The following is a 25,030-nucleotide window of genomic DNA, read 5'->3' on the forward strand; positions in this document are numbered from 1 at the left end:
GATGTTCTCAACCTTGGGTTTTTAGACAGTTGCTGAACTGCAGCCCAAGCTAAATGATCATGTGGCATAAGTTCTAATACCAGTTTATTTGGCATGGTAAGAGGTTGAGCATCACCATCTTCCTTGCCTTGTCCAACTGATTGCAGCCGTTTAAGGGCCCGACATACAGGGGCCTTAATTTTGAAATTCCGCCCTTTGCTGCGGATAGAGATTGTTCCATGATTTAGTAATTCTTCCAGTTTCTTTCCATGTTTGTCATTCCAGCCACATATTTTTTTGCGAAGTTCTCCATAACAAATCAAACCTTTTAATTCAATAATCATCTTCTGTTGGGTGTCACTTCCCCTTTGGTATTCAGCAGGAAGATATTTGTTAATCTTGTTCAGTGAACGATAATAAAAATGTCTAACTTGGTCTTTGTTTTTAATCAGAGCAAGAGGATCACCCCTTCTTTTATGTTTGGCTGCAATGAAGTTGCAGATCTTATCAAAGTCTTTACCATATTCATGAAGAGCCTCAAAAAAGGTGTCCTTTTCTGCCTTTCCCCAAGACTCCCATTGCCTTTTTGGTTGTTTTTTCCTCCTGTTTGTCTGTGGTGATGATGATGATGAGGTCACTAACTCACAACCAGTACTATTTTCTGTATAGAAACCAAAACAAAACAGAAAAACAAAGGATGCAGTTTTTTCGGTGACATCAATTTTCTATGAAAAGAAAACACTGATTTCCTATCATTATCCCTTAATTGCTACATGCAGTTCTGAGTTAACACTCAACTACAAGAGTATTACATAGACTCAAAGAAGTCTCCATACAATAGGTTTACTGTCTCAACTGGAAACTCTACTGACAAAACTTCCCAGAATTGAGTTTCAAGTTGAGTCTCAATTAACATGAATCAAGTTTCGAGAGTCCACTTTCAGGAACAGAGTCTCCAGATTCAAGTTTCATGAATTGAGTTTCAAAATGCTTCCAGAACTTTCTGTGGAAATTAAGTTATCCTCTTACTTAAAAAAGGAAAGGGAAATGTGTTTGACAAGCAACTTCCTTGAAAAACAAGTAGCTCTGTTATTTGACAGGCAATTTGCACCTGATTTTTGCTTTACAGCCAGTGGCAATTTGAGTGCGTCTTTAAATTTTGTGCACAAAAAGAATTATTTTTGCAAAATTTGAAATTCATTCCTTAGGTTAATGCGAAGGCTTCTAAAGAATTTTATCAACAAATGTAGCAATGCAAGATTTCTTTCAGGTAGCATTTTGCTTTGAAACAAGAGTGAAAACTTAGCATCCATGAATTATATAGGGCAGTTGCTGCAAAATCACAAGTTTAAATATGCATTATTATGCTTCTTCTCCTTCGGGAAAATAAATACATTTCTTTTTTCACAAAACACTATGTGAAAATTTGTTGGTACAATACTCATGGAAACAAGTTGGTATAACAATGTTTTTCGCATGACAAGGCAAATTTTTGTGAAATACTTCTTCCTGCAAAAAGATTTTGCCAGACAAAATCTGGAAGATTGATTCCATGATCACAGCAAGATTTTGAATCACAAGAGCTTATGGCTACTATATCATCAGGTTTCCTTGCAAAATTTTAAAGTAAAAATTAAACTGCTGTGAGTAACAATTAATACATGTAAATGGCAAGCTATCTATTAGGTGTGAGATTGTTCAGAAGCTAACCAACTTAGCAAAGCTCTTTTAGCCAAAATTGCAGATAGTGAGGGAGCTCTGCATAATGCTTACTAAACAGTCATAATAACCAAGGTATCGCAAAGTTCTGATAATTATAATATATATTTTTTATAATGTTCTTACTCAAAAATTTCAAGAACTAACAATATTTCATGTTAGCATCTGTACAGAATGTAAAATAAATTTTCAGCTATTAAAAATTACGTTAGACGAGAGGAAATTTCGTTTTGCGTGATTGCTGACATGGTGAGACGTGTCACTTAGCCGACATACTGTAAACAAGTCTGAAGCAGACCAAAACTACAACTGAAGTTGGTCGTTTTGAGACGATAATTTTACAAATGTTTCTGTTCAAATGTGAATAAAAAAATATAATTCACGAAGAACGCAAAATTACACTGGTTTATTTCCACCAATATCTCAAAATAAATGGTAGCTGAATCTCATGTTTTGAATCCGCTTCTCCTGTAGCTCAAAATGGCGGTCTGATATGAAAAGTTCGTTCGTGCCAAAAAAATTATAACAAACGTATACATACCTTGATTTCCAACTTTGTTAGATTGAGGAACAGACAATTTTATTCTTTTATTAGGTCTTGTACTGCTCCTAGTCGCAACACCAACAGAGCTATTGGTTGTTTCAGATGTTGCAGTAAAACTGGACTCCTTTGTTAAAATTTCCGCATGGTCTTCGTGAAGACGTTTCTTCGAAGCCTGTTTTTGAGATCGTGTTTCGTGCAAAACCTGTGAGTCTTTACCAGCTATCTCGTCTGTCAAATCGCCACCTTTTTCAATATCTTTGATCGTGCTTTCTTGCTTGGATGGAGGCAAGCCGCCGGCGGTCATCCTGAGCGAAGAAGCAAACATAATAATGGCGATTATCATCGAGCAGTACCTCAAATATTAATACAAGTACTTCCTGTCAACACAACCTTGCTTCAAACCTGAAGTTTTGGCCCATAACATAGCACTGAAAAAGCCCGACATGGAGTATCAGTGGTTTAAGAGGATGCATATAAGATAACGTACAAAAATATAAGCTAATAAAGGCAGTCAGTCGCCTTCACTTTTGGATAGCTTCTTGACAAAGCGAAAACGAGAGCGAAGTTTTACCAAGAATTCCTACCTTTGCCTTCTCCCATAATTTCGACAGCGAGTTTTCATGAGTCTTAAGAGTAATACTGCTTGTCTTCAGTATAAAATCGAGCCTCGTGACGGTCATAAATTCACGCAAAAATGCGAGCTTCTCCCGCCTGGCTCCAAACATCGATCGCAACCGTGAGGTTTAAGAGGACAGGAGGGGCTAAGGTTTAGAGAGTGGCTAAGCACATTTACGTCCAAAAAAAACCAAAATCAAACTTTCACACACGTTTTCTTCTGATCAGCTTAAAAAATTTGCAAAATCGCTAGCAAGGTCATTCAGCTTCTAGAGTATGTGAAAACAAGGCATTTTCGTCCAGCTATCGTAAGAAATAGTTTTAAAGCCGAAGGGGTTATGGAGAAAAACTTTGGTGGACTAATTACTATTGAATATTTGTAAAAAATTCTTTGAAATTACATACATGGCTTCAACAGCCACAGTTACATTTGCCAGGGATTAGTTATAAAATTTAAGATTTTAAGTCTTCGGTGAGTTATTACTGGCTTGTATGAGTGATCACAATTTTTTACAACTTTTGGTAAACTGACTTGGATTGCAAATGAGATAGCTGAAGCACACTCACGCTAACGTGTAAGAGCTGAATGCAATCAGAAATAAAGAGTTACTTCTAACATCACGAAAATAAGCGAGCAATCTTAAATTAAATAATCTGAGGTGAAACAAGGAGATGAAAATCAGGGGGAAGGCACCCTGAATTTTAACGAGACAAGTTCCATCAGATTGTTAACAGTAATAAATTATACAATCAAACATTGCTAGCAACAAGTGAAGGTTTTCTACATAAAATACGTAGACAGACAGCACAGCAACACATTCCCCTTTCAAAAATATGGACAGTAAATTTACAAATCGCAGTAGATATTGGAAAGGGTCCTAGAAATTCTATGGAAAATATTCACGTTGCTTACATTCTATGACCAGCACGTCCAGGGCAGATCTTTCACTTATCAGCATCGGTCTTCCAACATTCGCTGCTTCGGTGGAAAAGACACGAGCTCTGGTAGAATTCCAGGATTTTTTAGGCAGATCCAAGAAATAACCAGAGAGGATTTCTAGCATCTAAGATGTAAACAAACCCGTAATTCGTGGAATAACGACGTAAACATGGTTTATATTTGGTTTTTGGCGCGAGCCTCTCATCGGCCCACGGCGCGAACAAATGGTGGAGAGTGTTATCACGTGATTTGTTATTGTAAGCTTCACCCGCAAGGAAATCTGGGGGATTTTTGGCTTTTGAAAAATCGTTCACCATCAGTAGGTAGCATTTCTTCTAATTAATTTTTAAAAATCAGCCATTTTTGGCTGTGCAATGAAATATATTTCTCGCATCTCGCATTTTAATGTTGTAATACTGTTTCATTCATTGTTTCAAGCTCTGATGGAAGCTCTCAAGGAAAAAAAGGAAATATTTGAGACAAATGTTTCAGATTTAATCAAGGTTTGTTAATTTGAAATGCTCCTTTCTGTCAACCATACAATTCTTATCATGTTATTTAAGAGAATTTAGTATTGAATCAACTAATTATCTCCAAATTGATATTTTCCTTAATTCTCATCACTTACCTGGTTGATATTGAATTGATATTGTAAGGAGAAATTCTGTCTTGGTCATTCATAAGAGTTAAAGGGTTAAATAAACGTGAATTACAAAAAATAGGAAATGAGGCATATTAAAACACAAACTTTACTACTAAAAAAAACTAAATGCATATTTTTTTTTAAGAAAAAAAAGAATATATGTTCATAAGAAATTTCTACTCATCTTTTAGCCTTGCTGTTCATGTTATTTTTGTATCAGAGGGAGACAAACAGGTCTGAAGTGTGTTATCAAGAGCATGAAGCATGAATGTATTAAAAAACTAGGGTTTATTTTAGAGCACAGCTTTATGGAATTTCTGAAATTATGTGAAAGGAATGTCTCATAAAACTCACATCTAGTCATTAATAGGTGTGCAAAATTGTGCCAGAGGAGAACTTTTTGTTAAAGAACTATTTTTTTTTTGTTCACTATGTATTCAAAAACATAACTGACAACAGAATTGATATGAGCTTCTATGAGCTACTATGACCCTTTAAAGTCTCAACTGCATTTGACTTCTTTGTTTTCAGTTACCTCTACAAAAAAAATCAAACACCCTTTGGGGAACTCCATGCAAGCAACAGAGAGACACAGTTGCACTTGAGCTTTAATTGCACTCAATCATCAGATACTCTACCTTAAACAAGATCTCACAGTTGATAAATAAGGCAGGCACTTGGGAAAACAAGTCTACTAAGGCTGCCTTGATTATTATTTTGTTTCATGTGATAGCACATTTCCTCCATATTTGGCAGTTCACATTCACTTTAAAAACAGTCTCCCTTAAATACATAGAAATCAGTCACACAATTTATACATAACTAGAAGAATTCTTGGAGTGATAAAATATTAACCCTTTAACTACCATGAGTAACCAGAACAGAATTTCTCCTTACAATATCAATACAATATCCAGCAGACAAGTGATGAGAATAAAGAAAAATATCAATCAGGGGATTATAAGTTGATTCAATACCAAATTCTCCAAACTAACATCACAAGAACTGTGTGGCAGACAGTGAGGAGAATTGCTAATAAGATCTTGGGAGTTAAAGGGTTAAGCAACCATACAAGCTTGGTAACAGTCTAGGGTTAATCGTCATCCTTAGAATTTCTTCATTTACATTGTGGACTGGATTGATAAAACATTACATGCGAGTAACCATAAAAATGGAGAAATAATCATTAACTCCCAGAAGTGATTAGATGTAACTTCTCCTTAAAATATCCGTACATCATCCAACAACCAGGTAATGAGAACTCTCAAACTTATTGGGTTTAAGTTTGTTATCTTGATCTAACAACAAATTCTCGTGACTTGTGTACAAGGAAATCTGTAACAGCTTGAGGGGAGAATATTAACTATCAGATCTTGGGAGGTAAAGTGTTAATGGTCTAAAGTTAATCATCATCCTCAGAATCTTCATCGTCGTCCATATCTCTTCTGCTCCGGATTGATTTCTTCAATATCGTTGTGGAACTTTTCTTGTTAGCCTGATCAGGTGGTACACTCAGATCCCCAGAGTAATTGATAACACCAGAGCGCGCTATTCTCCACTCCATCATCGCGGTGCTGAATTCATCATGACCTCCTAACTCATCGAACCCTACGATACGATCGAGGAATTTACCATCTTTGATAAGCAGAATGGTCGGCAGGACTTTAACATTTAATCTTTCTACGAGGAAATGACACCGTTCAGCGTCCACTTTGACAAATTTTGCTTCAATGTGCTTCGGTGCCAAAAGTGCTAAATGCTTGTCAACTATCTTGCAACGAAAAGTGCTATCGCGAAAGAAGTGGCACACGATTCTGGGACTGTCTTTTGTTTCCTTGAAAAATTCTTTGTCTCCCGGAATCTCGCTGTATTGGCCGTGTCCTTTGTGAAGCCACTCCCGTTTTTGCTGCTCTTGTTTTTTCAGTTGCTCTAACCGTTTTTCACGAAGCTCTTCCATTTCGTCTGAAGTCATACGGTCCAGTTTTTCAATCTCTGAATCGATCTGCTCTTCCATTACCTTTGTTGCTTGTAGCAAGCTATTTTGGATATGGTGCTCAATATTTCCAGCCATTTCACACACTAAAATGTATACGTTCAAATGAAGTAAGATCTAAAGTTAAGTCAAAGAGACGGGTTTGTGTAGTGTAGTTTTGAAAGTTCGTTACCAGGCGCCAAAATTTATTCAGAGCTCTCCTGGAAACGAACGAGCTTTCTAAGAATTCTGGGACATTTTAAAGATGGCCGACGCGTTGCAAGGAGAACGTGAAACACCGCTTTCATATATATTATCGCGTTAATTTAAGCAGCCAACCTCAAGAGCAATAGTTTTACGGTTATATTTATGACCAGTGACATACTGCTCTCACTTCCAAGATATAGTCAGGTTTCAAACATGGAAGGCGATATAGAGGAATCGAAGGACATTGATCGATCAACAATGTCAAAGCGACAGAGAAAAAGGCTTCAAAAGCGTCAATTTTTCGTGGAACATAGGAAAATTAAAAGAAAAGAAAAAAAGGAGAGGAAAAAGGCGGAAAAGAGAAAACTACAGGAGGAGAAGGAGACAGAGGATGGGAAGGAAGGCGTGAGTTCTGCAAGCGACAATCTGACTAACAACAAAGAGAAACTTTCTTGTGAGAAGAAGAAGAAATTTAGGTCGATGAACTCTGAACATGCTTCTTCTCTTCGTGTCGCAATAGACCTGAGTTTCGACGATTTAATGACCGATCGCGATATTCATAAACTCTTGAAACAAATCCAAAGAACGTACTCCATCAACAGACGAGCCGACCGACCTATTCAGTTGTACCTCACAAGCTTTGGCGGCAGGTCCAAGACAATACTGGATGAAATTCACTGTAAATATACAAGTTGGGATGTTCACATAAAGGAAGAAAGTTACGGCGATGTTTTCTCGCAAGAGGACGTAGTGTATCTAACTTCGGATTCACCCAATGTTTTGAGCGAAGTCGATGAATCTAAGGCATACATAATTGGTGGCCTTGTTGACCATAATCATCACAAAGGACTGTGCTACAGGCTTGCTGTCGAGCGTGGAATCGCGCATGCGCGGTTTCCGATTAGTGAGTGTGTGAAGTTGAAATCCAGAACTGTAATTACCGTGAATCATGTGTTTGAGATTATGTTGCTGTACTCACAGACAAAGGACTGGAAAGAGTCTCTTGTCCAAGTCCTCCCAGCCAGGAAAATGGAAGGCGCTACAGAAAATGGAGGCCACAAGAAAACGGGAAATGGTGCTCAGAAAGATGAGATTGCTGAGGAAGAGACTGATAAATCAGTAGAGGGAAATGATGAACATTATAGCCTGCAAGACTTAAATTAGGATTTTCATTTATTAAGCCATGCTCATTTGATGTTTTGTTCCTCGTTGCCCTCCCTTTTGGGAGACTGGGTCTGTCGATCGATCGGACAAAGAACAGTTTCACGTAATTAACAATTAAAGAAAAGTAAAGAAGTAATTGATCGATGAAGCTTGGGTTCTGGAAAAGTTTAGTTGTGCGCATTGCCCTGTTAACCTTTTTTGTAACTCAGACATTTACGATATAAAAGACAAGCTAGAAAACACGGTAAACACGATTCCCATTCAAAATAAAGTCTTGATGATCTGCTTTTTAATAAAATTGAGAGAGAATGGAATTCTTTTACCTCTCTGAATAACATCAAAACAACAAGAAAATAGGTTGCATTGGTTGGGCGATGGGAATCGAAACACTGTGGGGATTGCCTGAGTGTTACCAGCACGTGAACTTAAAACAAAAGGAAATTCTAACAGATTAAAAGAGAACTTTTTAATAATAATAATAATAATATAATAATAAAAGATTTATACCGCGCCAGTATCCTACTGTTCAAAGGCGCCTACAAGAAAAAAAACTTGAAAATTAACACTTAAGACAGCTAATATTAATTATAAATAATAATAATAATAATAAAAATAATAATAAAAGATTTATACCACGCCAGTATCCTACTGTTCAACGGCGCCTACAAAAAAAACTTAAACATTAACACTTAAGACAGCTAATATTAATTATAAAAGGCTTTTCTAAAGAGTAAAGTTTTTAATCTACGTTTAAAAACAGACACAGACTGAGCATTTCTAATTTCACTTGGCAAAGCATTCCATAATGATGGTGCTGCTACAGAGAAAGATCTTGCGCCATATGTTTTCAAGTTATAGGATGGAGAAACCAGAAGGTGCTTGAATGATGAGCGTAGTTGACGCGATGGGGTGTAAGATGTAAGCAGATCACAAATGTACGACGGTGCCAGGTTGTTAAGTGCCTTGTAGGTTATAAGTAAAATCTTAAAAATAATACGTTGGTTAACGGGAAGCCAATGAAGATTGAAAAGAACAGGCGTAATGTGATCATGCTTTTGTGTAAGTGTGACGAGGCGCGCCGCAGCATTCTGGACGTGTTGTAGCCTTTTTATAGCATAGGCTGATAGGCCATACAAAAGGGAATTACAGTAATCCAGCTTCGAAGATACAAACTTATGAACCAGCAATTCAGTAGTGGTCGCTGAAAGATATTTCCTGATATAGCTAATATTTCGCAAATGATAAAATGAAGATTTACAAATGTCAGTAATATGATCCTTAAAGCAAAAATGGCTGTCGAACATAGTGCCGATATTCCTCGCCTTTTGCACGGAAGGGATAGTCTCACCAGCAACTGAAATTTCGTGAAGGAGTGGTCTTGGAAGATGTTTAGCGGAAATTACCAATAATTCAGTTTTGTCTTTATTTAATTTAAGACGATTAACCATCATCCAATGACTGATTTCATCCACACAGCTCTCGATGCTAGAAACCGCTAGATCCCTATCACCCAGTACGGTTGGTTGGAAAGACAAGTAAAGCTGTGAGTCGTCAGCATAAAAATGATAGCTCAGGTTAAATTTCTTTACGATATCTGAAAGCGGTGAAGTATAAAGCAAATACAAGATGGGTCCCAAGACAGATCCTTGTGGCACTCCACATTTAAGGTCATGTTTCGTCGAAGTACCACCATCAACGGAGACATATTGCGTGCGATTCGATAAATAAGATTGCAACCATAATAGAGGCTTCCCAGCTATCCCAAACCGTACACGTAAACGAGAGAGGAGGATGGTATGATCGACTGTATCGAAGGCAGCGGAAAGGTCTAACAACAGTAAAATTACGATTCGACGATTATCAATGGCAGAAAGAATATCATTGTGAACACGAATAAGTGCAGTTTCAGCACTGTGATATTTCTTGTACGCCGACTGGAATGTCTCATTTAACTCATAATCGTTAATGTAGGAGATAAGTTGATTAGCTACCAATTTTTCAATTGCTTTGCTAATAAATGAAAGATTCGATACAGGACGATAATTGCAGAATTGAGTATGATCCAAAGAAGATTTCTTAAGGAGCGGGCGTAACATTGCAACCTTGAGTTGCGAAGGCATCTGACCAGATTCCAATGAGATATTTATGATTTTGGAAATGAAAGGCAACAGAACACTAAGTGCATTTCTTGTAACATAACCAGGAAGAGGATCAAGAGCACATGACTTAGCAGCCAGATTCATGATACATGTATGAACTTCATCCGCTGTTACCATTTTGAAAATATCAAAAGAATATGGACAGGCGTTGTCAACAACAGCAACTGTATCTCGATGAGGGAAAGCAGCAGTCGTTATATGACCCCGTATTCTATCTATCTTTGTAGTGAAGTACTTAATAAACTTGTTAGCAAGATCAGTGGGCGATTTGCAGGGGGGATATTGAATATCTGTTTTCCTTTGTAGTAGTTTATCAATTATCTTAAAAAGCTGTTTATAATTTGACTGATTCTCATTGATTAATGATGCGAAATAATTCTTCTTGGAATCACGAATTAAGTTGTTGACAGCATCACATCCCTCAATAAACAACTTACGATCAGAAGGAAGTTTTGTCATTCGCCAGCGTCGTTCAAGTTTTCTACGGGATCTCTTTAAATTATTTATCTCCTCAGAATACCAAGGTGCAGCGGGACGCAAAGTAACTAACTTTTTTTGCAGTGGAGCATGAGTCTCAAGTATGGTAGTAAGGACTCTGTTATATTGATCAATCAAATAATCCAAGGATGACGATGACGAGGCAAAAAGATCAGGAAGGCTCGAATTCATAACATCAGCACAGAAATTATCAAAATCAATAGATCGAAGCTTTCTGAATGAAATAATCTTCTTGTCGAGCGGCGGCTTATTAAGCGAGAGCTGGAAATGAACAGCAGCATGATCAGAGATGACAAAAGGAGAACCAATTGTTAAATTCGAAACAATACTATCATCAGATCTTGTAATCACAAGATCTAAGGTGTGTCGATCTTTATGCGTTGAGCCATGTGTATGTTGAGTAAGATTGAAAGAATCCAACAATTGAAGAAATTCAGTTGAGTGTTGGGAAGAACAGGTGTCAACATGTATATTAAAATCACCAACTAATAATATTCCACCAGGATCAGCGATATAGTGCTCCAGGAACGTAGAAAACTCATCAAGGAACAATGAGGGTGTTAAACCATTCAAGGTCGAGGGAGGTGGGCGATAAACAATAATAACTCTGAGTTTTAAACCGACTGTACTTGACAATAACAAATCCATATATTCAAAGGACAAAAACTTCTTGAGCGGCTGCAACTTTAAGTTGAAAGATGATCGAAATAACAAGCCAACTCCTCCTCCACGAGTAGAACCAGGTCTAGGAACATGATGAAATGAATAACCTGAAGGACATAAATCACGAATAATTAATTCATTGTCAGCATCTGATTGAAGCCATGTTTCTGTCAAGCCAAGAAGATCAATATTATTTTCGACGACAAAGTCCTTGATGATAGTAGTCTTGTTGTTAATTGAACGAGCATTTAGCAAGCAAAAATTCACGAAGCGAGCCCTTGGTGTGTAGCTTTTAATCGGGTTAGGAGTAAGTTCAATTAAATTTCTAAGATTCGATCCAACAGAAGTCTTCATCGTGCATGTAAATCGTGAAGAATTTAATCGACAGCCTTGGGGTGAGACCAAAGCTCGAATATAATTCAAGCGCCGCCGCTTTTCTTGAACTATTTTTCCCGCTCTGCAACCTCTAAACTTTCTTTGACAATTTTTGCCCAGAGGAAGTAAAATACATGGGAGATTCCAGTTGTAGCAGAAGCTCTGAGTACGACGAACAAAAGGCACTAATGAAGAAGTGTGTTGTGAATTGTGATTAAGCCAATTCATCGATTTCGTTGCAGTCGAAAACGCAGAGAACTCATATCCCAGATAGGCGTTTTGTTCTTTATGTATCCCCACCATCCGAGGGGATGTTGGACCAGGATTAGATTCAACGTCCACGAAGATAGTAAGGTCAAATTTTGTAGGCAGACCAAGCGTCAAGTGACCACGTTTGCACCAAGTACAAATCGAGCGCCTAAGTTTGTTTCTTCCATCCACCAATCTAACTGCGCGAGGAGGACCATGACATCTCAGCAATAAAGTAAGAGGACTCTCATAAACCGAAAAATTGATAAATGATGATCGAAAGAGAGTAGGAAAACAAATAAAAAAACCTAATATGATGAGAACAAAGTAACACGTTGCAGCCATCTTGGGCGCATACATGAGCTGAGCTCATGTATGCGCCATGGAGCTTTGATCGCTCACCGTCTTTGGCGTCACACTTTGAGCTCATAAGTTTATAAGCCTGCTTCTTCAGTAGCTTTTTTTTCCAACAAATATCAACTCTGACGTGGTGATTCCGCAAAGCTTAGCGCATCTCACTCTCGTCAACTACTGGCCGATAGTCGTCACGCATAGCAAGCGTTGTGTGACGCCAAAGACGGTGAGCGATCAAAGCTCCATGGCCTTGTGGTAAGCGCGTGGGACTGGGTTGAAAGCTTGAAGGTGGGATACTTGTCAAAAGAAAAGAAACTCAAGTCATCCATAAAAATTTGTTTATCTACATATGAATTCTCACGACCAGAGTCATAAGACTTGTAACGAGACCATTAGAAAAATTTCAACCTTGACATCTAGTTCTTAAATTATGGGCAATAAGATCGTAATGTTTTCCAGAAATCTCACTGCATATCACTATAGATCAATTAACTCTACAAATCACCACTGTCTCAGATAAACGCACCATGTCCTTTGTCTTCAAAGCTTTTTCGCCAAGTTTTCTACGCTTTATTTGTCAGTGAAAGATGATGATCTCTACACCTTTCTCACTTAAGCCGAGCAATCAACAAAGCGCAATAATCAAGTTCCCAAAAATCAAGCTAAGCATATTTTGTCTAGACCTTCAAGAAATGAAATTTCTTTTTGCGTCAAAAGTTACGTTCATGTAAATTTATATTTTTGAGAACGTTACTGATTTTAAGTCAGATTGAGTAAGCTACTTTCTTCGTCTCTTAAGTGCGAGATTTTCCTTCAGACATTCAATCATGAGAGAAATATCTGTCTTGGGCCATAAACAGGTAGGTGTTACAAAAAGTATCCTTGTTGCACGGGTTCTCAACCCAACCACGCTCGTTGCAGTGCCCGATTCCGTTCAACTGTCAATCTCTTTCACTTCATCGTCCGGTATTTCTCTCTTCTTTTCTGTCGATCACTTTTCTTTCTTGTTTCCAAATAAACATTCATATCTTGAAGTTGTTAGTCGTAAGACTGTTATTTAGTGCAGATGCAGAGTGAGGGCCCAACAAACCGATTCGTTGTCTCTGCTTGCGATGTTCAGTCATCTGTTTAAAATACCAAAAGCAAAGGCAGTAGATTTTAAATTTTTAAATTAAGGCGAAGCAACTGGGAGGCAGATAGGGCTGGATGGGAGTGAAAAGGAGGCAAGGCAGGGTTGGATGGGGGAAGGGGGGGGTAGTGGGGAAGAAGAAGAAGAAAGGCGAGGTTGGAGACGATGAGGTGGGCAGAATGGAGGGAGGAAGACGAAAAGGCAGGTAAGGTTGAAAAGTAGGAGACAAGGACAGGAAGGAGGCAGGCAAACAATGAGGTGAACAATGAAAGAGGAAGGGGTCTGACAAAAAGGAAGACAGATCAGGAGGGGGCGACGAAGAGGTAAGACAAGGTTTAAGGGAAGCAGAAAAAGCAGTGAGGTAAGGTTACAGGAGAGAAGATTAGGTGGCATGGGGTGGAGACAGAGAGGTGCAATAGGGTCTGATCTGCAAGCCCTACCTGCTCCTTTAGATCTGTGAGTTGTTGCGACAAAGTGTATACCAGTCTTGTGGTGCTTTCCAGCTTTTCCTGAAGATTCTTAATTTCACTTTGCTCACTTTCTCCTTCGTCAATGGCCAGGCTCATAGCACGCATGCGTGGGAACCAATCCAGATCGTGTTCCTAAAACAAGGACGAAACGCCGCGTAGGTTAGCTCACGATGTGTCGCTACAAGTAGCTTAAAAATGGTTGTACCCGATCACTAGGAGTCATCCCACCTTCGGTGAGCAATTTAAGCCCAAGGACTCGTTCAAACTTCATTGAAACCCTCCCCCTCCCACCCCTCCCCTTGCCTCACTTCATGAAGCGTTTTCCATATTCATGATGTACCTTGACCATTAGACTGACGTAACTCTCGGGTCCAGTAAACTCGGTCGTGTCCTTGACTTTGAGCAAGACTATGAAGTACAGGTAATGCCACATGTTATGTTCTGAGTTGATGTGTTCATCAAATGATACCACTTTGTTGTCGAAGGCCGACCGATCAAGACCTGACAGGAAAAAGGTAGGAAAGAATCAATGTAAGAGTGAGGTAAGGGAATTCCAATTTTCAATTACAACTGCCGAAAAAAAAAAATATCGGGAACCAATGGGATCTCAAACCGCAAGTAAACAAACTGCTCAGCGTGCTACTTGAAGCGCGGGAAAATGCGAGTGACCAGGTCGCGATTGCCGCCAGTTTTAATTCTGATTGGTTGAGAGGATGGTGTGAATTTTCTGGGCCAATCAACGAGAGAAGCGAAGCAAAAGTGGCGTAAGTTATTCCGGATTAAAATCGACACTCGTTCAAAATTTTTCCTCAAGAACACACGCAAAAATTCATGATTACCTACCACAAATAAAACACGTGTTCTTGAGCACCTCCTCTTTGTTCTGCTTCTCGCTCCTCAGATCAGCAAACGTATCAATAATGACGCCAAATATCAAGTTAAGAACAATAATGATGACCACAAAGAAGAAGAGCAAATCGTATACAACACGTCCCACGAACATGTTCTCTTTCATGGAGGGCCGTCTGAGGACGTCTCCGATTCCCCCTCCATTTCTGAGCCCCTGGTTCAGAGTAGTGATGATGCACATTATTAGGGTCTCACAGGCACGTTCCTTTACTGAGTCATCTCCTTCTGAGCTTGTTTCCGAGAGTGAAATGGAACCTTCGCAGCTCTTATCAGCATCGCAGGTAGCTGAGGATGCTGTCGAATACAAGAAAAAGAAAGTGAAGACATGCGCACAGTTGAAAGAAGCAGCTAGATGAGTAGAAAACAAAATTCAGTAACTTTCATTGCGTATAGCTACTATGAGGGGTAATTCACTCACCGAGCTTAAGAGAAGGCGTTGGATCCGTCTCTACTAAGAAATCGTCTTTGAGAAACAGGAAACCAATGATGGAGAACATGTAGACGAGTATGAGAGCCAAGACAGCAGTTAAGATAATTGACCGGCCATTACGGGTTACGCTCTTTATCACGTTTAACAGCGTGTCCTCACGGAAGATAACGTCCAAGAGCTGAAAAGAAAAATAACCTAAGTTACAGACGATTGTTGTCACAGCTTCAAGAAGTGCTGATTAGGGGCGGGGTGGTGTGAGGGCAGGTGTAGAGCCTCCTTTCAGGGCACCTCTCGGTAGAAGAAAAGGCGTTTTCCTCATTGAAGGTTAGAGATACACAGGCTTCGAAAGTATTCACAGGTTATTTCCAAGCCCAAAACATAGTCTGTGTGTGACTGTAAGGTTAACTTATGTAGGATAATTTAGATTCTCGTTTATTCGTGGCGCACCATGTATTTTCTTGCTACATAATAATCACTTTGAAAAAAATTTAAACGAAGAATAAAACATTTTATTCAACTCAGTAGAAAAAAGAAAAGAAGATTAAAACAGTAACGCATTGGAGCTGGAAGTTCCAGAATATTGTCGAAATTGCGCCGGAATGATCTCAAAGTTCCAGTTCAATGATCTCAAAGTTCCAGTTCACTCTGTGAAACAACAGTTTTAATTGATGGTCAAATTCTTCATTCTCCTTAGCCAACTAGGTGAAATTGTCACAAAAGATAACGAGAAAGTGATACTTAATCACAACACTGACCAAAATACTGTAGAAGAACGTGTGCAGTGTTAACCCGAGGAAGCCAAACGTGAAGTACATCAGATGAAGAACAAGATTCCTGTCCGAAAGAAGCCGGCGCACATTATGGTCAAAAGTTCCCCGGTTTCCAACATAACTTACTATGAATATTGCTTTGAGAACGACCTGAAAAATAACAATGGTTGTGAATTTTTTGGGCAAAAGCTAAGGGAACGCTGACATAGAGAAAATTTCAATACCTAAGACTCGTCATTATTTATCGTCGGGGGAGGGGAAGGGTTATTCCCCCCTATATACTACATTGGGGACGACTGATCCCTTTTCAGTTCTCATCTCCGTCTGTTTAGCCTGCGAACAACACAGAGGTCAAACGTCTACGCATGTGCGAACGTTGTGGAGGCTAGGTGGCGTGCTTTCAGTTTGCCAAAACCAAGTTGTCTTACAAACAACCAAATGAACGAGTAAGACGCAGTGTTTGAAAATAGCATAATTTTTTTTTGATAAAGCTCAAACAAAATGGCTAATCAGCAAGAAACCCGTTATTAGACATGCTTTGTGAACGTTAAGTTCCGAATTTTTCTTTTCACCACTTTTGTTTCGTTTTACAGATTCACATGAACGTAGCAGTTTTCTTTTGCAAGAAAGCGGTTTTTTCCTACGTTCGGCGAGAAAGTGGCGCGCAGCCGGCCAGAATTGATCCCCTCATGCATGCCCAACGTTTGACCGCTATGCTACGTTGTTCTGTTGAATCAAAGACTATTTACAGACTATTTAACAGGATGTTTTGTACACGAGCAAGCCTAAAAACTAAACCAGTTTTATTTACGAGTCGTTTTTCTTTTGCCATTGTTACTTACGGTTGCCAGTCCTATTATTTTAAGAGTAGGCTCAAGCCCAACGGAAAATATCAGCCTCAGTATCGTTGAGCCTACAAACGTCCTGATCCCAGACGGCCGAGGAAAGGTAACAATTATAACAAAAGAGACAATCATGGCCAGCCACACCAGTACAGACAGACGTCCGTCAAGTTCTACAAACGAAGGAAAAAAAGGAAAACAAAAGTAAAAATACTTTCACCCTACTTTCATTGAACAGTTCCTTAAGAAAGCTATGAGAGGTATTTCTGTCCCTACAGATTCACTTCCTTACGTTTTCAGGCGCGCGCAGTCACTCACGTGACTCGCCTCGCGTAAGAGCCACCCACGAAACGAAAAAAAATTCTGTCAGGATATTTTAAGATAACACGAAGCTGAGTATCTGTCCGGGAACATAAAGATAACAAAACCACAGCATGACACTCACCACCTGGCCCGTCGGAAAACGGATAAAAGAACGCCACGAGCAAATTGATCAGGATTGCTAAATTGATGGAGATCTGTTCCCACAGAGTCATTCGGCTGCTTACTCCGAACAAAAATCGACTTTCTGTAACAAAGAAAAAAGCCACCTGTCTCAATAGGTTGATTGAATTAACATAACTTGTCGCGCAATCTTAAGGTAGTTTCATAGTAGTTTCTTTCCACAAGAGTGCGTCAGGTCTTATTTCTACATTTTCGGACTCAGTGAAGCCGCGACAAAGACGACCCGTTTCCCTCCCCCTATGGAGATTATAGATAGCGTTACGCGAGTGGGGAGGAGGGAGGGAAGTCAATTTACATATCTTACAATTACATGGTTTTCATCTAAAAATGTGGCAGCTAGGGAAAAAGTGTACACCAACCAAAAAAAAAAACATTCTCAACTCCTGAATGACAAATAATCAGAGTTTCTAACTTGTTACCTCGCAGTTTCTTCTGCCATTGCATCTCCCTAAAAAGTTCCTCGGTTCTATCGAAGAAATCTGAAATCTGCACAGACAGAAAAAAAATTAAAGTTATATTCAACATCTCGTTTGATTCAAAAGAAGAGAATTCGTTTAGTCAAAACAGAACTTCAATCGCTAACTAGAAATTTTTCAGCGTCCAAAAACTCGCCATTTTTTAAAATTATAATGAATACTTGTAAATACCGATGTATTACAAAGGAAGAAACTTTTAAAAGATTACAATCATTCTAAAGCTAATAAACTTTGGACCCCTTAGAGTGACTAGCATCTAAATTCTCCTCCTCAACCCTGAATCACACTGAAGTCACGAGAATAAAGGAAATGATCACTAACTTAGGAAGCTCTTGATTGTCAAACAGATGCTAATGGTCTGCACCTTAGACGATGTACGGAAAACAGTGTAGAGAATATGCATACTGATCTTACAGTGCAAAGAGTTAAACGTCGTTTAAAAAAAAAATGATGAAAGGATAATCAGTCAGACCGGAGATCGAACGTGATATTCCCTACACGTATCGTTATGCAGTTCTTTAGGATTCCTTGGGAGAATTTAGTGTTGGAACTGACGTTAAGGCAAGATTATTCACTACTGTCATAACAATATCTGACTAACAATGTTCTGACAAGTGAGGAGAAGTTGGAAGCAGATCACTAACCTTGCTGTTCTGATCGTCTCTCTCACACGTCTGATACGCGTCTAGTTTGCTTTCAGGGGTCAGAAACTCGCAAATGTTCGGTACAGGAAAGACAATTTGTTCCATTGTACGATCGCGACGAACAATCTAAAACAAAAGCAGGGCGAAATCAGTTTGAAAAACAATGAGAAATCATTAAGCTAACACGCATAGTGTTTATTTAGAAACATCTGGCGCGAAATTTTCAATCCGTTTGTAATCCTCACCAGCCGCATAAAGGCTCGAAATAACAGCCAGCCAACGGACATTGTCAAGTCAAATACTGACTTTGTTCAATCAATACAAAATCGGACAGTAGTGTCTGAAATCGGACAGTAATGTCTTAAATCGGACTCAAACGTCAAAAATCGGACACTAGAAAAAATAATCAGACACTAGTGTCAAACAAAGGACACTACTGCCTACAATCGGAACTGGTTTCTAAAATCGGATACTGGTGTCAAAATTAGACACTAGTGGCCAACATCAAAATCAGCGACACGTGGCTAAAACCTACAATCGGACACTAGTGTCCAAAACAGAAAATCTGACACACTAGTGGCCAAAATCACAAATCGGACACTAGTGGCCAAAATCACAAATCGGACACTAGTGGCCAAAATCACAAATCGGACACTAGTGGCCAAAATCACAAATCGGACACTAGTGGCCAAAATCACGAATCGGACACTAGTGGCCAAAATCACGAATCGGACACTAGTGGCCAAAATCACAAATCGGACACTAGTGGCCAAACTCACAAATCGGACACTAGTGGCCAAAATCACAAATCGGACACTAGTGGCCAAAATCACGAATCGGACACTAGTGGCCAAAATCACGAATCGGACACTAGTGGCCAAAATCACAAATCGGACACTAGTGGCCAAAATCACAAATCGGACACTAGTGGCCAAAATCACAAATCGGACACTAGTGGCCAAAATCACGAATCGGACACTAGTGGCCAAAATCACAAATCGGACACTAGTGGCCAAAATCACAAATCGGACACTAGTGGCCAAACTCACAAATCGGACACTAGTGGCCAAAATCACAACTCGGACACTAGTGGCCAAAATCACAAATCGGACACTAGTGGCCAAAATCACGAATCGGACACTAGTGGCCAAAATCATAAATCGGACACTAGTGGCCAAAATCACGAATCGGACACTAGTGGCCAAAATCACGAATCGGACACTAGTGGCCAAAATCATAAATCGGACACTAGTGGCCAAAATCACGAATCGGACACTAGTGGCCAAAATCATAAATCGGACACTAGTGGCCAAAATCACAAATCGGACACTAGTGGCCAAAATCACGAATCGGACACTAGTGGCCAAAATCATAAATCGGACACTAGTGGCCAAAATCACGAATCGGACACTAGTGGCCAAAATCACGAATCGGACACTAGTGGCCAAAATCATAAATCGGACACTAGTGGCCAAAATCACGAATCGGACACTAGTGGCCAAAATCATAAATCGGACACTAGTGGCCAAAATCACGAATCGGACACTAGTGGCCAAAATCATAAATCGGACACTAGTGGCCAAAATCACGAATCGGACACTAGTGGCCAAAATCATAAATCGGACACTAGTGGCCAAAATCACGAATCGGACACTAGTGGCCAAAATCACGAATCGGACACTAGTGGCCAAAATCACAAATCGGACACTAGTGGCCAAAATCACGAATCGGACACTAGTGGCCAAAATCATAAATCGGACACTAGTGGCCAAAATCACAAATCGGACACTAGTGGCCAAAATCACGAATCGGACACTAGTGGCCAAAATCACGAATCGGACACTAGTGGCCAAAATCATAAATCGGACACTAGTGGCCAAAATCACGAATCGGACACTAGTGGCCAAAATCACAAATCGGACACTAGTGGCCAAAATCACGAATCGGACACTAGCGGCTAAAATCATAAATTGGACACTAGTGGCCAAAATCACAAATCGGACGCTAGTGGCTAAAATCATAAACTGAACGCTGGTGTTCAGAATGACAAGGTTAACGCCAGTGGCCAAAATAAAAACTCGGACACTTGTGTCTAAAATCGGGCAGGCGACGAAGTCATGATTGGTTTAAGTTTTGCGTCTGATTGGTTGAGAAAGTGGTGAGAGTTCAGAGGACCAATCAAAAAGCGAAGTAAAGCAAAAGCAATGCATTCCTGGATCACTTTTGACGCTTTACTGAAAATTTATCTGTAGGTGAAATAAAACAGTCTTGCTGTATTTATTGGGAGTTGTTTACCTCGATCTGTGCCGTATGTTTTGCGTAATACTCCAGAGCGCTGTCACCGTGCATCTCATCCGATTCTGCTGACGCACTCGGTTTGAGTAAACTCGCCAGATCTTTATTCTGATGTGAAAGCTGCAAATCAGACAAGGTGTAAGTGTAGTTCTGTTTATAAAAAAGAATTAAGCCAGACTGAGAAAAATCCCAAGAACTGGTAATGGAGTGGTTCAATCCATACTGAACCCTTCAAATCCCATGTGTGACCAAGACAGAATTTCTCCCTATAATATCAATACAATATCAAGCAGACAAGTGATGAGAATAAAGAAAAATATCAACCAGAGGATTATTAGTTAATCCAATAGCGAATTCTTTAAGATAACATCATAGGAATTGTACAGCAGACAGCAAAGAGAATTCCTTATGAGATCTGAGAGTTAAAGGGTTAACGCAACGGGATTTGAGTACGGATATGAATCCTTACCCCGGCCATCTGTGTCGTGTTCTTGGACAAGATGCTCATCTGTCTGACTCTCTCTCTTCACTCAGGGATTTGAATAAGAACTGTGTGCTTCATTTCTAACACAATTTCCAGTTTTAAATTTTAAGAACTTTCCGTTACAAATTGAAATTAACAGTTTCTATCAAGACTGAAGTCCCCGACTCCACTACAAGAAATCACCATTCAGATTTCTCTCATAACAGTTTTGTGCAATTCAGTTACTTTGAAGTTATTTCAGTACCTGATGAGCGAGTATGAAAATGTTGTGTCCGACATCGCGACAAGAAACTTCACATTCATTCTCATCTTCAAGGTCCTCCTGGTTATACGCTTGTTTACAAACATCCACCTAAGATGTTAAAATCCAAGATACTGAAACAACAAAAACCTTAAAATACAAACAAACAGAGAAGGTAAAAACACACAAACGGCAGCAGTTGTCCCCAAAAGTTATCTATCCACTTGGTTTTGCTTTAATTTTTACCCCTTCGACCCCTAACGATGACTAACATCTAATTTCTCCTTACAATGTTTTTCCTAAATCACATGCACATAAAGGTCATGAGAACAGAAGAAATGATCACCAACAAAAGAAGTTCTTGATTGTTAGACAAACCGGCTTTCGTTGAAAGCACCTTAATAAATGTATTGAGAACAGCATGGATAATATGCATACTGATGCAAGTAAATCCAAACCCGATTTAACTTTTAATCCGAGATAAGCACCAACCTCCTTTCGAAAAAGCGAGCATTACAAAGCCTTATGCAACCTCGTTCCCAGGGTCTCTCTTCTTCCTTTGAGGGGAGAAAGAGACCTTGGTTTTTCTCTCTCTCCCTCACGCCCTAAAGGAAGTGAAGAAGAGAGACCCTGCGAACGAGGTTGAACCTTATAGGCTTTGCTGGGGCTTCCTTCTACATTACAAGGAGAAATTCCCCCCTCCGTGGCTCTTGAATTTGTACATAAGTTGTTCAGATACTTAGCTTTAGAGCAGTTTTTAACTGAGGAAGTTAACCAATGAGAACTTAAACTAACAACACGCAACCTGCTCGAAGCGCGGGAAAACGCGGGCTACCAGGTTGGGATTGGTTGTAGTTTTGCATTTGATTGGTTGTAATGGTGGCGCGGGTTTTCTAGACCAATCGCAGAGCAAAGTTAAGCAAAGCAATCCAGGATCACTTTTGATGAATGAAAACTGCTCTAATTGAGTAAGAAACAATAATCTTCGTGACAAGACTTTACCAGTTGTTGAGGTGTCATGTTGTACAGAATCCTCTCGGCATTTTCTGTATCGAGACGGCTTTCCATAACGGCCAGAAGGGTTTTTGATGCGTTGTTCTATAAGAAATATGCATTGATTAATAAAGTTTAATCATCTTTAGACCAAACGCAAAGGGAAAAATTGATTATGCTCTTAGGCTGAACAAAAAAAAAACCGCCAAATATGACTCGAAGTTCGATTCAGTACGTTCTAAAGTGTTGTTCTGAATTCACAAAAACCGGAAACCACGGAAACTTCCGAACTCGGGGGCGGGACCTTATGAAATCATACGGAACCGCCAAAAGTCCAACGGAACTTTTTTTAAAGACTTGATCCAGCTAGGAGACGTCTTTTGTTTAAGTGGAAGCGATGATCTGAGACTCGCCCTTTACGAAGGGTTCAAGCGCCAGTTGGCGAAATTTGCACAAACCTTAAGTTCCAGCACCAAGTCCATCCGTTGTCTTCCTAGCGGGTTGATGTCGTTCAGTACTAAAGCTATGACAATATCAATACCATTTGACTCGTGGAGGGCGATGGCGGTCTGAAAAAAAGATACGAAGAAAAATAATACCAACTATGAATAAAACTATTCTTTGCTTATATTACAAAGAAACAACACTTCAAGACCAAAACAGAACAATATACAAGACAAAACATAAGGTGTTTCCAAAACCGTAAATCCAGAAAAAGGCGTCTCAGAATGTGGCACCTTCTTTGAAAGGGAGTATTGCATAAGGTATGTCTCCCATGACAATTTTTACGACCCACAAAACTACTTGACGGGAGTGACGACCTGTTGCGTGAAAACAAGTTACACAAGATGTCACGCACCTGATTTTCATGACACGGTCCCTGACAGTACTCTGTTAAACTCTCCAGGCATTGGTTAATTAGTCCCACGTTACTTTCGTTGATGTATAGACCGAGCAGGCCCAGTCCCCCAGACGTGCTGCCGCAGATACAGTCCAGAAATTGAAGAGTCTCGTGTACCAAGTTGTAGTTGGTCTTACTGTGATCTTGTTTGCGGATGTAATTCTGGTTGAAGAAGAGAAGGAAAAAGTGACATTTGTTCAAGTTTTCATTTTCTGCTATTCAAGTATTTATTGATCAAATAATACAAAGGACCCAGAAGGCTCACTAACCTGAAGGTCCCTGTTGTGGTTCTCACAAAGGAGCTGTAGGAACCTGAGGATAGGCTTCATGACAAGCACCTCAGGGGACATGGTCTTGACTTCATGCTTGCCTGAGGCGCTTTGAAGATCGGTCCCAAAAAGTGAACTATTAGGCATGGGCCTCGAAGGCTCCACTTCAGCTTCCGGGTCTCGGCCCCTTCTTACGGCTGCGTAGGCCTTTCCCGTGTGCATAGCTGCATCTGATAATTGCTCCTTCACGTCTTCGCTGATACCCATCATAGAGCCTGCAAACAGAGAAATACCAGTCGAAACACTGCCATAATTTACACTTTTAATCATTGTATGTAGAAACAATAACCGAGCCGACAAATAATACTATTCATTCTTTTCAAGGAGCAAATAGCAACGAAATTGACCATTTTAATCTGATGATTCAATAAAAAAATTAACCGCGAGAAAAAATTAATTTTTAATTTAATTTTGTTAGCAAGGACTTGATGAGGTTATGATTTTCTGTTCTGACGCTGACCTGCAATTAGGGTGTCTCTTCGTCCACCGAACACAGTACCTCTCCGTCCATCGGCGGTCTTCGCATGGGACACATCTTTATCGCTCTTCTTTGCTACAGTTGACTCTGTTGTTTGAACTGTGATTGTCGCCCGGATTTCGGCCTCCGCGTCTCTCATTTTATCGTAGATGTAGCGGAAGAAATCTTCACATTTACCGTTTGTAAACCGATGGAGTAGTGATTTCTTCAAAAGAGAAAAATAAGGAAATATGCGAAAATGATTAGACGTAATAAAAAGCGCTGATTCCTGGAGCACACGCGAGAAAAGAAAGGTGCAAGTCGAGAATGATACGGACCACGCACGGACAGCCCGTGCGTGGGCAACAGGCGCGTTGTAACGTGGTCGCACACGTCTCCTTTCCCGTGTCCAAAATCATAGAAATTCTTGGGAGTCGAGATAATTACCAACCTGAATAGAATTGTTTCCTCCTTCAAGTAGGGCAATCGCTAGTTCGAGTATCTCCAGAAACACTCTGAGGTTGGGCTGCACCATTATAAGATCAATAATCAGATCAGATGCACCGCACTTGTCGAGTCGTCCTTGCATCTCACACAACGTGACGCCCGCGCGTGACAACATCTCGGCCCCAGGCCCCGAGTTTACCATCTGACTAGCGGTCTTCTTGCTGTTGCTGTCAATCAAGCTCTTGCTGTTAGCGTCACGGCCAATCCTGATGTGATAATTTGTGCCAAAGTAGCGGCCTAACAGCGATGAACGCAATCCATCACCCTGGATTAAAAGCAGTAAAACAATAGGAATTAAAAAGTCTTCTGAAATAGCTAAGGGATGATCCTGACATAAATCATGTACAACACATTTTAATCATTCCTTGCCATTACCTTTTCTCCAAAGTCGATGTCACGTGCCATCATTCCCTTGATCGTCTGCAGCACTCGGACGCATAATGCTTCCTCGTTGTCCTCAAGAAGCTGTTTAGCGTGAGTTATCAACCTAGGTGAAACAATAAATAATAGTCGACTAGTCTATTATATTTTCAGCCAAACCAAGTTTAAGGAAAGAGAAAAAGCGACA

The 25,030-nt window shown here is 39.8% G+C and overlaps 4 protein-coding genes across 7 annotated transcripts in view; 1 reads left to right on the plus strand and 3 right to left on the minus strand.

Moving 5' to 3' along the window:
* Positions 1-4,036, minus strand: part of LOC113677897 (uncharacterized) — an 11,169-nt gene extending 7,133 nt beyond the window's left edge. Inside the window, exons 1-3 of one of the 2 annotated variants that reach the window (XM_027194753.2) lie at positions 3,771-4,036; positions 2,240-2,547; positions 1-640 (exon numbers count right to left, since the gene is read on the minus strand). The exon at positions 1-640 is cut by the window's left edge and continues 1,217 nt beyond it. In XM_027194753.2, coding sequence (XP_027050554.2) covers positions 1-640; positions 2,240-2,547; positions 3,771-3,772 — 950 coding nt within the window. In that variant the 5' untranslated portion in view covers positions 3,773-4,036. Of the gene's footprint in view, positions 641-2,239; positions 2,548-2,826; positions 3,003-3,770 lie in introns of those variants that run through there. The other variant, XM_027194752.2, reaches the window with a different exon arrangement.
* A 994-nt stretch (positions 4,037-5,030) lies between these two features.
* LOC113677913 (thioredoxin domain-containing protein 9) lies at positions 5,031-6,609 on the minus strand. The gene has a single exon (XM_027194774.2). It carries the CDS (start codon positions 6,509-6,511, stop codon positions 5,843-5,845), a length of 669 nt encoding a protein of 222 aa, XP_027050575.2. The 5' UTR covers positions 6,512-6,609; the 3' UTR covers positions 5,031-5,842.
* A 38-nt stretch (positions 6,610-6,647) lies between these two features.
* On the plus strand, positions 6,648-8,097 carry LOC113677865 (tRNA methyltransferase 10 homolog A). The gene has a single exon (XM_027194705.2). The coding sequence runs from the start codon at positions 6,782-6,784 to the stop codon at positions 7,781-7,783; it is 1,002 nt and encodes a 333-aa protein (XP_027050506.2). The 5' UTR covers positions 6,648-6,781; the 3' UTR covers positions 7,784-8,097.
* A 4,308-nt stretch (positions 8,098-12,405) lies between these two features.
* Positions 12,406-25,030, minus strand: part of LOC113677866 (inositol 1,4,5-trisphosphate receptor) — a 36,092-nt gene continuing 23,467 nt past the window's right edge. For all 3 annotated transcript variants that reach the window (XM_089191027.1, XM_089191026.1, XM_089191028.1), the window contains 19 exons: positions 24,838-24,949; positions 24,407-24,727; positions 23,959-24,181; positions 23,439-23,713; positions 23,128-23,331; positions 22,727-22,837; positions 22,278-22,373; positions 21,279-21,386; positions 20,551-20,670; positions 18,256-18,381; positions 17,555-17,621; positions 17,077-17,199; positions 16,632-16,804; positions 15,775-15,939; positions 15,008-15,197; positions 14,524-14,883; positions 14,021-14,181; positions 13,651-13,812; positions 12,406-13,205 (listed from right to left, as the gene is read on the minus strand). In XM_089191027.1, the coding sequence (XP_089047153.1) occupies positions 13,104-13,205; positions 13,651-13,812; positions 14,021-14,181; positions 14,524-14,883; positions 15,008-15,197; positions 15,775-15,939; positions 16,632-16,804; positions 17,077-17,199; positions 17,555-17,621; positions 18,256-18,381; positions 20,551-20,670; positions 21,279-21,386; positions 22,278-22,373; positions 22,727-22,837; positions 23,128-23,331; positions 23,439-23,713; positions 23,959-24,181; positions 24,407-24,727; positions 24,838-24,949 (3,199 nt within the window). In that variant the 3' untranslated portion in view covers positions 12,406-13,103. The remainder of the gene's footprint in view (positions 13,206-13,650; positions 13,813-14,020; positions 14,182-14,523; positions 14,884-15,007; positions 15,198-15,774; positions 15,940-16,631; positions 16,805-17,076; positions 17,200-17,554; positions 17,622-18,255; positions 18,382-20,550; positions 20,671-21,278; positions 21,387-22,277; positions 22,374-22,726; positions 22,838-23,127; positions 23,332-23,438; positions 23,714-23,958; positions 24,182-24,406; positions 24,728-24,837; positions 24,950-25,030) is intronic.

This window comes from Pocillopora damicornis, chromosome 13 (genome assembly GCF_964200805.1).
Source record: "Pocillopora damicornis chromosome 13, jaPocDami1.2, whole genome shotgun sequence".
Classification (NCBI taxonomy): domain Eukaryota; kingdom Metazoa; phylum Cnidaria; class Anthozoa; order Scleractinia; family Pocilloporidae; genus Pocillopora; species Pocillopora damicornis.

Coding starts and splice junctions, on each gene's coding strand:
- LOC113677913 (XM_027194774.2), bottom strand. CDS start 6,511: ATGGCTGGAAATATTGAGCACCATATCCAAAATAGCTTGCTACAAGCA.
- LOC113677865 (XM_027194705.2), top strand. CDS start 6,782: ATGACCAGTGACATACTGCTCTCACTTCCAAGATATAGTCAGGTTTCA.